Consider the following 12,368-nt stretch of genomic DNA (forward strand, 5'->3'; position numbering starts at 1 on the left):
CTAGTGGGTAGAGGCCAGGGGTGCTGCTCAACATCCTATAATGCACAGGACGCCCCCGCAGCAAAGTGATCTTGCCCCAAATGTCGGTGGTACTGAGGCTGAGGAACCCGGCCCCCAGGCCGATCGCCTCTCACACATACTGGTGAAGGAACGACCACCATGATCTTTGTTTGGCAGGCACTGTGCTGGGTGTTTTCACGTCACTGAGGGCATCTGAATGCCTGCTAGGTGCCAGGCACCGCTCACACATTATTACCAATATATACACACATTCATTCTTCTGACCATATCTATTGGGCTCGGGAGCCAGACTGTGTGGGTTCAAATCCCCGTGCTGCCACTTCCTAGCTGGAGAACCACAGGCAAGTTACTTAACTTCTCTGTGCCTCACTTTCCTCATCTGTAAAATGGGATTGATAATGGGATCAACCTCACAGGGCTGTGAGCAAAACAGAGAGTCCTTAGAACAATGACCGACACATAGTAGGTGCTCAATAAATCTCAGTGCAGAGATGCTCTACAGTGGGTGAGAGCACAGATTCTGCTGACGGGCTGCAGGTGTGAATCCTGACTCTACTTCTTATTGGCCGTGCGAGTTACCCAGGTGAGTCTCCTCATCTGTAGGTGGGGGCCCCTCTCCTTGAGCTGCAGTGAGCAATGGACGGGAAGTATGGTGACATCCTCAGGATGGGACGCGCATGGCGGGAGTGTCATTTCAGCAAAGTGGTCACTACCATTAGTGCTATTAATATTTATTATTAAGTGCCTGGAAATCCCTGCTCAGGGGGGTTGACTGGGAAAGGATAAATTAATAAGCTATAAAATAAACAAACCTACCAATAAAAATCCATGTAACACCCAGCCAAAGAAAGGCACCTTCATTTCCATTGCCCAGGTGGGGAAAGTGAGGCTCAGAGCACTGAAGTGACCTTCCCAAGGCTGCACAGCTAGTGGGGGTAGGGGGTTGGTCAATCTCCAACATCCTTGATTTGCCCGTCCATCTGCCCAGTACGGAATCAAAGCCCAGGCCCTGGAACCCGGCCCTCAGGGGTGGACCTCGCCCAGGGAGGCTGCCTCTCAGCAAGAAAGCAAGATAACAGAAGTGCAAGTTCACCCTCCTGGGAAGACTAGGTAAGACCCCGCGTCCGCCCACTCTCCTAGGACACACCGTCTTTGATGGGCCATCGCTGGATGCTGTCGGGCTCCAGCTCCTCGTGGGAGAGGAAGATCCTGAGGCGCTTGAGGGAGACACTCGCCTACACAGAAAGCAACGACAAGGTGTAGTTATTTTGAAAAACATCTCTGTAAAACAGACCGAGGCTAACTTACAGTGGTTTCCTCTGGGTGCAGAGGGGCCCACATCCTCCCTTATTTCTGAAGGTTCTGCAGTGCCTACACCTTAGAATAAAAAACAAAAAGGGTTTTGGTTCTTGTTTGCTTTCCTTTAAAAGCCCACAACCGGTATTAAAAAAGATGGCGGGGGACTATCGTAGCTGACAAGGGACCTAAGAAACAACCGAAGGCAATGGCCCCGTTTAAGACAAACCTGCGACTCAGAGATAAATGTATCCTGGAGATCGAATGCATGGCACGGTGGTTACGGCCAACAATACTGTATAATAAACTTGAAAGTTGCTAAGAGACTAGAACTTAATGGTTCCCCCCCACAAAAAAAGAAATGATAATTGTGGCACGTGACAGGAGTGTAGCTGACACTATGGCGATAACTGTATAGCAACATATCCAAGGATCCAATCACCACACTGCACACGTGAACACAATGTGAATTATGGTTCTACAAAAATAAATTTAAAAAAAAGCAAAGGTCCTGATACAAACAGCCCAATGGTAAGGACATTTCTGAGATAATCCAAAAAATTTTAATATGAACTGGGTATTAAGAGATTACTGTTAATTTTGTTAGGTATGATAATGGTGTTATACTTATGTAAGAAGAAATTGGTGCTGAAGTATTTATGGATGAAATGCCAAGAGGTCTGTGATTTGCTTTAAAATTCTTCGGCAAAGAGAGAAAGGAATTAAGGGAAGAAGGAAGACAGAAAAACGATTAGACAAAGTAACTGTGGCAAAATGTTGAATCTGGGTGACAGGCACACAGCATTCTCATGCTACTCGCTCCACTTCTGTGTATATTTGAAATTGTTCGTAATAAGAAGGGGTTTTACTTGCTTATTTTTTTTTAAAAACCTTGACCAGGGCTTGTACAACCAAATCTTAATCTTAATGTGTCTATGTGGCTAAGAAAAGGGTTTTCACGGGAAAATGTGCAAGGCTAGGGAGAAGAGTGTGAGAAATGCTGCCGGCAGCAAAGTGCAGGAGCTCCAGATGGTGCAAGTATGACTGAGCGGTTCCCTCTCGTTACAGAACCACTGCTGGGACCAGGGGGATTCTAGGGGGGCCAGCTGGGGTTTCTCAAATGGTGAGTCAAGGCCTGTGAATGGGTTGCAAAACCAATTTAGTGGGTCAAAAGCTGCATTTTTTGAAGAAACAGAACAGGATAAGGTAGGGCAGGGTGGAACAGACTCGATCAGAATAGAGGAGGATCAGATGTTTCAGGAAGAATCTTGCAGAGCTTAGGACAGCCTCGCTGCAATAACTGGTTTCATACACTCGAGTGTGCGTCGAGAAGTAAAACGTATGTCTCTCTTTGGGGCAGGACCAAAAAAGTACGAAGGCCACTAGTCTGGGCCTTGATAAGCCCCCCGGCCACAGTGGGACGGGTTGCACAGAGGGAGCTGCATCCAGGGGCATTTTCATGCCCTTTTGCTTTGTTTCCCCCAGAGACCCCCCTCTCTGAAGTTCCCCAGCCTCGCCTGTACCTGCACAATGCTGCTGATGACCATGGGGAGAATATTCAGGGGGAAGCGAAGGATGTTGAACAAGGCCAAGGACACGAAGGCCTTCTGGGCATCCAGGATGTTGTTCTTGTCAATGGTCACGTAGACAGCAAACGTACACAAGGCCACCTGCAAGCAGAAGGCCAAGTCAGAGTCCCAGTCACAGAAGCAGTGACACGCGCCTGGGGAAGTTGCTCCAGCCTCCTGGTGTGAGCTGCAGGGGCTGACGACTGGCCTCTGGAGGCAGCAGAAATGCCCAAACAGTGTCTAGCACACATCAGGCGCTCACTAAACACCCAGAGAACGAACTGGATAAACCAATGACCAGAAGCCAAAAGTCCGGGCCATTCCCACCAACATTCTCCGTGGGACACCGGATGGCATTCTCAGGGTCCCTCAACATCACGAAACATGATCCCACCTCCGGATCTTTGTTCTTGCAGTTCCCTCTGCCCGAAACGACCTTCCTATCCAGACAGTGGCCTGGTTACTCCCTCTTCCCGTTCCAAGAGGCTGCCCTACCCCAAAAAGCCCTGCTACTTCCCTCCATCCTTTTATCCTGGTTTATTTTTCTTCATAACACCTATCACTACCTTACACTGTAAGATTATAGGTATTTATTGTCTGTCTCCTGCAGTGTGAAATGCAGACTCCACAAAGGCAAGGACTTTTGTACATGGCTGTATCCTCAGGGCCCAGAATGACCCCGGGCACATAGGAGCACCGAGACCTCATGTAAGTCACCTCCTCTCCCCATGCCTCCAACATCTCATCAGTGAAATGGATGTGGAGGATTCGTGCTACTGTTGAAAGCTCCTTCCAGCTCAGGGTATAGGGTTTTATACCCCCAGGAAAGGAACATAGGTTTTCAAAAAAAGAAAGAAAGAAAAAGAAAAAAAAAAGGAAACCAAACAGCCAAGGGCCCCCCAAAGGCTACTCCCTTCCCCACAGAGTCAGACGTGCCTTAAGCCTCACGGTGGGGCCTGGGATTTCAATTCCTAGGTAATCGGAATTAGGTTCGCTTGTCTGAGACAGCAGCACCTCACCTGCCTCGCCAGGAAAAAGGAAGGACCCTGCACAGTCCAAGGCTGGGCTGCGCGGCGGAGGAGGGAAAGATCAACAGGTGGCTCTCCATGCCCCGCCCACCTGTTGCCCCCCGCCCCCAGCAGTGCCAGGTGTTGCCGGAGGAGGCTAATAACATCACCCCTGAGATCACCTGGTATACACCACCAAAGCAATCTGGAAAACTGTGCACCCTAGCAGATGGGCAAAAGTCTCTACCCCATGCTAGTCCCAGGCGCCAAGAGCCATTAAAGGCTTTCCCTTTAACAAACAAATTGCCCCGACCTCATTCTTTTTTTTTTTATCTTAATTGGAGTATAATTGCTTTACAATGGTGTGTTAGTTTCTGCTTTATAACAAAATGAATCAGTTATACATATACATATGTTCCCATATCTCTTCCCTCTTGCGTCTCCCTCCCTCCCACCCTCCCTATCCCACCCCTCTAGGTGGTCACAAAGCACCGAGCTGATCTCCCTGTGCCATGCGGCTGCTTCCCACTAGCTATCTATTTTACGTTTGGTAGTGTATATATGTCCCTGCCACTCTCTCGCTTTGTCACAGCTTACCCTTCCCCCTCCCCATATCCTCAAGTCCATTCTCTAGTAGGTCTGTGTCTTTATTCCTGTCTTACCCCTAGGTTCTTCATGACATTTTTTTTCTTAAATTCCATATATATGTGTTAGCATACGGTATTTGTCTTTCTCTTTCTGACTTACTTCACTCTGTATGACAGACTCTAGGTCTATCCACCTCATTACAAATAACTCAATTTTGTTTCTTTTTATGGCTGAGTAATATTCCATTGTATATATGTGCCACATCTTCTTTATCCATTCATCTGTCGATGGACACTTAGGTTGCTTCCACGTCCTGGCTGTTGTAAATAGTGCTGCAGTGAACATTGTGGTACATGACTCTTTTTGGAATTATGGTTTTCTCAGGGTATATGCCCAGTAGTGGGATTGCTGGGTCATATGGTAGTTCTATTTGTAGTTTTTTAAGGAACCTCCATACTGTTCTCCATAGTGGCTGTACCAATTCACATTCCCACCAGCAGTGCAAGAGTATTCCCTTTTTTCCACACCAGGACCTCAGTCTTGAGCTCAGGGCAGATGTCCGGCAATCAGGAGATTGCGGAGTGGCCAAGATTCTGGTGTGGATGAGGTCCAGGGTATTTACAGGGTCTCAGCTGCCTCATTTCTTTGTTATCTATTAAAAGGTCCTACATCTTAAAAATTAAATCCATAAGCTCTGCCTGTTTATCAGCTGTGTGACCCTGAACTGTGATGTCACCTCAGCTCTCCAAAGGAGCCTCTGTTTTTCCATCTATAAAATGGGGATAATGATACGTATTCACAGGGCTTCTGGCAGCAAGGAATCAGGCACTTGTGCAGAGTGCTTAGCCCTGTGCCTGGCGCACAGTAAAATGCAGTAGATGGTGGCTGTTTTATTTCTTGTTTCAGGACTTGGTCCAAACTCCTTGGACTATTTTTCCAAAGAGTCTATTAACTGGGTCCCAAGAACAAGGCAATGGAAAGCAGAGCTGGTTCCTGTTCTGGTTCTGACATTAACGAGCAAGGTGACCCTGAGGGAAGACACAGAAATTTTCCCGGATCCTTGGCCAAGAGGGAGGTTAGATGCTCAAAAAGCCACTGACACCCGATCCCTGGGATGGCTGCACACACAGGTCCCCTCCTCCAGGTAGTGATGACGTACCTGCCTCTTAGCCAGAGATTCTCCTCACTCAAAACTCTCTAAACACATCCACGCAGAGGAACAGTATTCAGCCATAAAAAGGAATGAAGTGCTGACGCCCACTACGACATGGACGAACCCAGAAAACATGATGCTAAGTAAAAGGAGACAGACACAGAGGCCACACGTGTTATATGATTCCATTTAAATGAAATATCCAGAAAAGGAAAATCTACAGAGACAGAAGGTAGATTAGTAGGTGACCGGGCATGGGGGGGAACAGGACGGATGGGAGTGACTGCCAGTAAGTACAGGGCTTCCTTCTGGGGTGATGAAAGTGCTCTGGAATTAGACAGTGGAGATGGTTGCCCAACCTTGTGAATATACTAAACACCACTGAACTGTACACATAAAAGTGGTGAATTATATGTCAATAAAAATAATAAGTTTTTTGGGCTTCCCTGGTGGCACAGTGGTTGAGAGTCCGCCTGCCGATGCAGGGGACACAGGTTTGTGCCCCGGTCCGGGAAGATCCCACATGCCGCGGAGCGGCTGGGCCCGTGAGCCATGGCTGCTGGGCCCGCGCGTCCGGAGCCTGTGCTCCGCAACGGGAGAGGCCACAGCAGTGAGAGGCCCTCGTACCGCAAAAATAAAATAAAATAAATAATAATAAATTTTAAAAATAATCTCTCCAATATCAGTCTATTTTACTCAGTATAGAAGCCAAAGTCTTGACTCAGGCTCAGGGGCCACCTGATTCATAAACGTCCCTTTTCTGAACTCTTGTGCCCTCCTCTCCTACCACTCTCCCACCTCCTTCCCGCTGTTCCAGCCCCGCTTGCCTCCACGATTATTCCTTTTTGGGGCAGCACAGTCCTGCCTCAGGGCCTCTCACTCTTCCCTCTCCCTGGTCAGGCCCCTGACCACCATTAGGTTAAGACTCAAGTATCACCTTCTCAGTGAAGGCTCTTATCATCCCTTTTTTTGTTGTTGTTTGTTTTTTGGGGGTTTTTTTTGGCTGCGCTGTGCAGCAATGGGGGATCCTAGTTCCCTGACCAGGGATCGAACCCGTGCCCCCTGCAGTGGAAGCACAGAGTCTTAACCACTGGACCGCCAGGGAAGTCCCATGATCATCCTATTTAAAAACTGCAAGCCCTCCCTATCACTCTCACCAGAACCTTTTTTTCCCATAGCACTTATGACAGTTTAGCATACTATATATTTATCATGCCGGGTGTGCATTATCTGTCTCTCCCAGTTAGAATGAATGAACACCCTATGAGCGTGCGGATTATTGTCTTTAGTATTCACTGCTCTATCATCAGTGCCTAGGACAGCACCTGGATCATGGCAGATACCCAGGAAATGTTTGTGGGTGGGTGGATGGATGGGTGGGTAGACAGGTGGATGGAGAGGTAGGTAGATGGATGGGTAGGCAGGTGGATGGATTTGCCCAAGGGCGAGAAAGCACACACTCAAGGGTGTCTCTTCAGCAACAGAGAAAATCAGGCCTCAGGCATCTCACCACCAGAATATCCCAGCTCCACTGGCCCAACTGATAGGGTGGCTGCTGGCAGCACAGGAAGCGCATTAAGAGGGAAAAGCATCGCGTGGCCCCCGTCAGATCCACATCATCCGCTTCTCCAGGAAGCAGAGGTCACTCACTCATCCATCAGTTATTAATTGGGCACCTACGGTGTGCCAGGCACTGTGTGAGGCAGCTTTGGAGATCCTGAGACACATGGTCTAGTGGGGAACATATATGCACCAGGGTCTCTCTAGCACGAGTGTCTGCAAGAGTGTGGAGGTGGCCGGGGAGCTGGGGTTTGCTACAGCCTTATAACGGGTGAGGGTCCAGGATGCGAAAAATGCTTCGCAAACAAGGAAGACTACCGCCCACCTCTAAGTGCTAAAAGAGCCTCCCCCCATGCTGAGAAATGGGGCAAATGACAGAACCAACTTCCCCAGCCCAGCCCCTAAAAATCTGCCATCTCTCCATGAGGACATCTGTTCCTTCTGCCTGGTCGGCATCCACCCTTGTTGCTGGTAACAACACATCAGTTTTCCTGTGGGGAGCTGAACCTCCCCCAACCTCAGTCCATGAGCTTCAGCCACAGATGAACTGCCCATACCGGACCCGACCCCAATCTCCAAAGAAGCCACATGACCCAGGCCTGGCCAATCCAAGCATCCCTGCTCCCTGGCCCCAGTGATTCAGGGACAAGCATGCAGCCAACCACAACCAATGAGACTCAAACCCACAGCTTTGCAGGAACTAATGGGAAAAGGGGATGGTTACTGCGGTTACTGAGATGACAGAATCAACTGTAATCACATGGCGAGTTCCCATCTGACAAAGAAACCACATGGAGAAAGCAGAGCTGGGAGACAGAGGAGGAATGATACCCAAAATTATCGCTGGAGCACTTAGGTCCAGCCACAACCAAAACCCCAGTCGTGCTTAAAACCAGCACCTTCCTAGACTTTTCAGTTTTGTGACTCAAAAATCTCCCTCTTGTTTTTTTTTTTTTTGCGGTACGCGGGCCTCTCACTGTTGTGGCCTCTCCCGTTGCGGAGCACAGGCTCCGGACGCGCAGGCTCAGCGGCCATGGCTCACGGGCCCAGCCGCTCCGCGGCACATGGGATCTTCCAGGACCAGGGCACGAACCCGTGTCCCCTGCATCGGCAGGCGGACTCTCAACCACTGCGCCACTAGGGAAGCCCTCCCTTTTGTTTGTTTACTCTAGTGGACCTACGTTAGGTTTCTGCCACTTGCAAGATAGTTCCTGACTAATACAGTTTATTCAAATCCTCTGTCCATTCATTTAGTCAGTCATTCCTCTACATACACCTAGTGAGTGGGTACCATTTGCCAAGTCCTCTATGTTCTAGGGATACAAGCAAAAAAAGACAAGGTCCATGTATGTTCTGGTCAGCAGAGAACTGAACAACAGGTAATTAGCATATGGAATGATAATTATTCTAAAGAAGGGACGGACATACAAGGCACAGAGAAGGCAAGAAGCTCACAAATCTTCCAAGAGAGCAAATGTTAAATACTGACAGGGATGCTATTTTAGGAAAGTGCACTAGGTGGACATGAGGACATGATAAATGCCAGGCTCTATATTCCAGAAAAACAGTCCCATCAATCCTGCCACATGGCATCCCCATTCCTGCCTGACCTCCCCAGGCCTCTGTCTTCCATCACACCTACCAGTGGGTAAACACCACATCATCCTTGAAGTGCAGGAATTCACCAGTGGAAAGCACACGCAAACACCTTCCAAGGGAACCAAAGGCCACATATTTTATCCTAATGTAGTCAGAGGCTTCAGTGTCTCGGTCAGGGCCAAGGTCCCCGACTGACCCCTGGGCTCATCTGTTTCATGCCAAACAGCTGAACCAACACCGTCTCTGGAAGCCCATCATCACCCAAAAACTTAATGGCAAATTCAAGGTCAAGAAAAGCCAGTCCCACTCTTAAGCATCTCTTGCTGTGGCCTCCTAATGGAAGCCAGGGCAGAAGATGATATTGGAAGGGTTAGCAGTGTGGGTGACAAGCTGGAAACTGCAGGTTTTGTCAGAGGATCTGATGTACAGAGCAAAGGGTTACGGGGAAAGGGGGAAAGGTCCCCTTCGTCCTAAGTGTAACACAACCCACCGACTAAACCTTATTGCCTGACCCTTCTGACTGCAGATCTTTTCCTATTTTAAAAAATACAATCCAAATGCCTTGAATTTCTGTGTGACTTGCTATCACTTGCATAAAAGTAAAGTAAATGAAAGAGATGTTTAAGTTTGATTACACTTATTGCATATAGTCAATGTTATGCTGGTATACATGCAGGCTCTCTCTGGAAATACACAAAAGAAATCAGTATGGAGAAGGAAGCTAGGTGATGGAGGTCTGCGGAGAGAAAGAGCAGTGCCTTTCACTACAGACTGGTGGCTCTCAACTGGGGGACATTTGGCAATGTTTGGAGGCCATCAAAAATTGATTGTCATGGGCTTCCCTGGTGGCGCAGTGGTTGAGAATCTGCCTGCTAATGCAGGGGACACGGGTTCGAGCTGTGGTCTGGGAGGATCCCACATGCCGCGGAGCAACTGGGCCCGTGAGCCACAACTACTGAGCCTGCGCGTCTGGAGCCTGTGCTCCGCAACAAGAGAGGCCACGATAGTGAGAGGCCCGCGCACTGCGATGAAGAGTGGCCCCCGCTTGCCACAACTAGAGAAAGCCCTCGCACAGAAACAAAGACCCAACACAGCAAAAATAAATAAATTAATTAATTAATAAACTCCTACCCGCACCCCCCCCCAAATTGATTGTCATAACTGGGGAGTTGGGGGGGGAGAGGTACCACTTGGCGTCTAGTGGGTAGAGGCCAGGGATGCTGCTAAGCATCCTACAATGCACAGGACAGCACCACAACAAAGACACAATGAATTATTGGGTCCCAAATGTCAGCAGCGCTGGGGTTGAGAAACTCAGCTGCAGACCCTCTTTGGAACAGCTTTAACTCTTTTTACCATGCGAATGCATTACTTTCTGTTTTTAAATTTAAATGTATCATATATACAATAAGGACTATTTAGCAGCTGTATTTAATACATAGAGACTATTTAACAGTTTTAAAAAAATAGAACGAACATCCTCTATACCATCCAGTCTTATAGTTTTACTTTTGAAAAAAACCAAGAGAGTCGCTAAGGACCTGGGGAAAGCTGGAGAGACTGGAGTATGAAAAGAATCAGGCAGCAGACCCTTCCAGCCTGGAACGCTGGAGGGGAGCTGGAGGGGATCTTAGGGAACACAGAATCTCAGAACAGCTAAGAGACGTCGCTGCTTGGGCCAACTCCAGTCAATTGGCAGCGGTCACCTGGAGGGTTGCTTGAACGTAACTCCATGGGAGAGAGCACCACGACAGACCGGGGGTGTCTGCTGTGGTATGCGGGTGGGGGAGGGCAGGGCCCGAATGTCACATCCCTGGGGCCTAACCCCTTCATCTTTCACGCTCAAAAACCCAGAGGCAGGGAGGTGAAATGACCGCTGCAGGTCACACCATGAGCTGGCAGGAGAATTCAGCAGGGGTCCTGACTCTCAGCAAAACATTCCATTCCTCTAAGCCAGGGCTCAGCCAACTATGGCCTGTGGTCTACCCATCTGTGTCTGGGCCCATGAGCTTAGGATGGATTTTATATTTTTAAAGGATCAAAAAACCCAAAATATTTCATGACACATGAAGAGTGTAAAAAATTCAGATTTCAGTGTCTATAAAGTAATTTTTACAGGAACACGGCCACACCCATTCATTCCGTGTTATCCACAGCCGCTCCTTGCACTACACCGGCAGAGATGAGCAGTTGCAACAGAGATCGCACGGCTCAGAACACCCAAAATATTCGCTAGCTGGTCCTATACAGAAAATGTTTGCTTACTCCTCCTTTTCCCCAGCATTTCTCAAACTTTAATGTGCATACTAATCACCCAGGGGGAGATTGCTAATACTCAGGTCTGTCTTAGCCTGGTCTGGGGTGAGGCCTGAGAATCTGCATTTCTAATAAGCAACCCCGTGATGCCGGTGCTGCTGGTCCATGGGCCCCACTGTTGAGGACAAAGTGTGGATCCCAAACCAAGAGCATCAGCAGCACCTGGGAACATGTTAGAAATGCAAATGCTCAGGGCCCACCTAGACCGACTGGATCTGAAACTCTGAGTGGGGCCCAGTGAGCTGCATTTTATTAACAAGCCCTCCAGGTGACTGGGAGGCCCACACAAGTTTGAGCATCACTGATTTCCACCACACTGCCTTGTGTGCGGGTTAAGACTCTGCGAGACATTAAGCTGAGCCTAACAAAATCCAGTGTCAGAATGGATACACTTTGACAAACACTGAAAAGGCAGAAGTTTCCTTCAACATTCCACCTGCAACTCGGCTGTGATGAAGCGGATGGTAGCCTAACAGAAAATTCTGTTTCTAATTTATGAAAATGTGTGGTTTTAGTCATAGGAACTTCCCATAAGAATATATATTTGCCAACATAGCTAAATAATACTTATTAGCACAACATTTTTTAAAAAGAATGACATAGTTAATAATACAAAGACAGAGAGAAAAAATAAACATGGCGGGGGGCATGATCTGAAGTCCTCCATAACCATGCTCAACTGTCAACTGAGCTTAAAGGGTTTCCACAGTCCATACTGTCTCCTGGTTTGGGGCCAGCTTTGGAAAATAGTTAACTCACACTACTGTCTTTAAACTTTTCAAAGTTGGCCAGCTAGGGATAGACCCATTACAGTACACCAAGACATGCATACGGGAACATCCAGGGCAGTGTGGGTCATAACTGCAAAGAAGAGGGACCAGCCTAAAAGGCCAGCAATGAGAGATGGGTTAAGTCAACTATAGCACATCCATGCTCTGGACAGGCAAACATCATTAAAACAGACGAAGCAGATCTGAATGCACGAACTGAGAGGTTACATATCAAGTCCAAAGGTCTAGAACACCATGTAAGTATGAGTCCATTTGAATATATTACAAATATTTTAAAAATATCTATATGCATAATTTTTTTCCCTAAAAAGACATACAAAACTGTCACTTTGGAGGAAAGGGACAGATGGAGGGGAGGACAATATACTTTTCATTTCATAACTTTCTGTACAGTTTGAATTTTTTTCAGTGAATGACAAATATTTGTTGAGCGCCTATTATGCACCATTTTAGGCACTAGGATACAGCA

At 47.9% G+C, this 12,368-nt stretch overlaps 1 protein-coding gene across 2 annotated transcripts in view; it reads right to left on the reverse strand.

Moving 5' to 3' along the window:
* ABCC1 (ATP binding cassette subfamily C member 1 (ABCC1 blood group)) overlaps positions 1-12,368 on the reverse strand; it is a 137,824-nt gene that overhangs the window by 46,271 nt on the left and 79,185 nt on the right. For both annotated transcript variants that reach the window (XR_014017680.1, XM_081257428.1), the window contains exons 13-14: positions 2,841-2,987; positions 1,169-1,256 (exon numbers count right to left, since the gene is read on the reverse strand). Coding sequence is in view for 1 of the 2 variants with exons in the window: in XM_081257428.1 (XP_081113554.1) it covers positions 1,169-1,256; positions 2,841-2,987 (235 nt within the window). In the remaining variant the exon portion in view is untranslated. The remainder of the gene's footprint in view (positions 1-1,168; positions 1,257-2,840; positions 2,988-12,368) is intronic.

Source organism: Mesoplodon bidens (genome assembly GCF_964165515.1).
Source record: "Mesoplodon bidens genome assembly, chromosome: 15".
Taxonomy (NCBI): Eukaryota; Metazoa; Chordata; class Mammalia; order Artiodactyla; family Ziphiidae; genus Mesoplodon; species Mesoplodon bidens.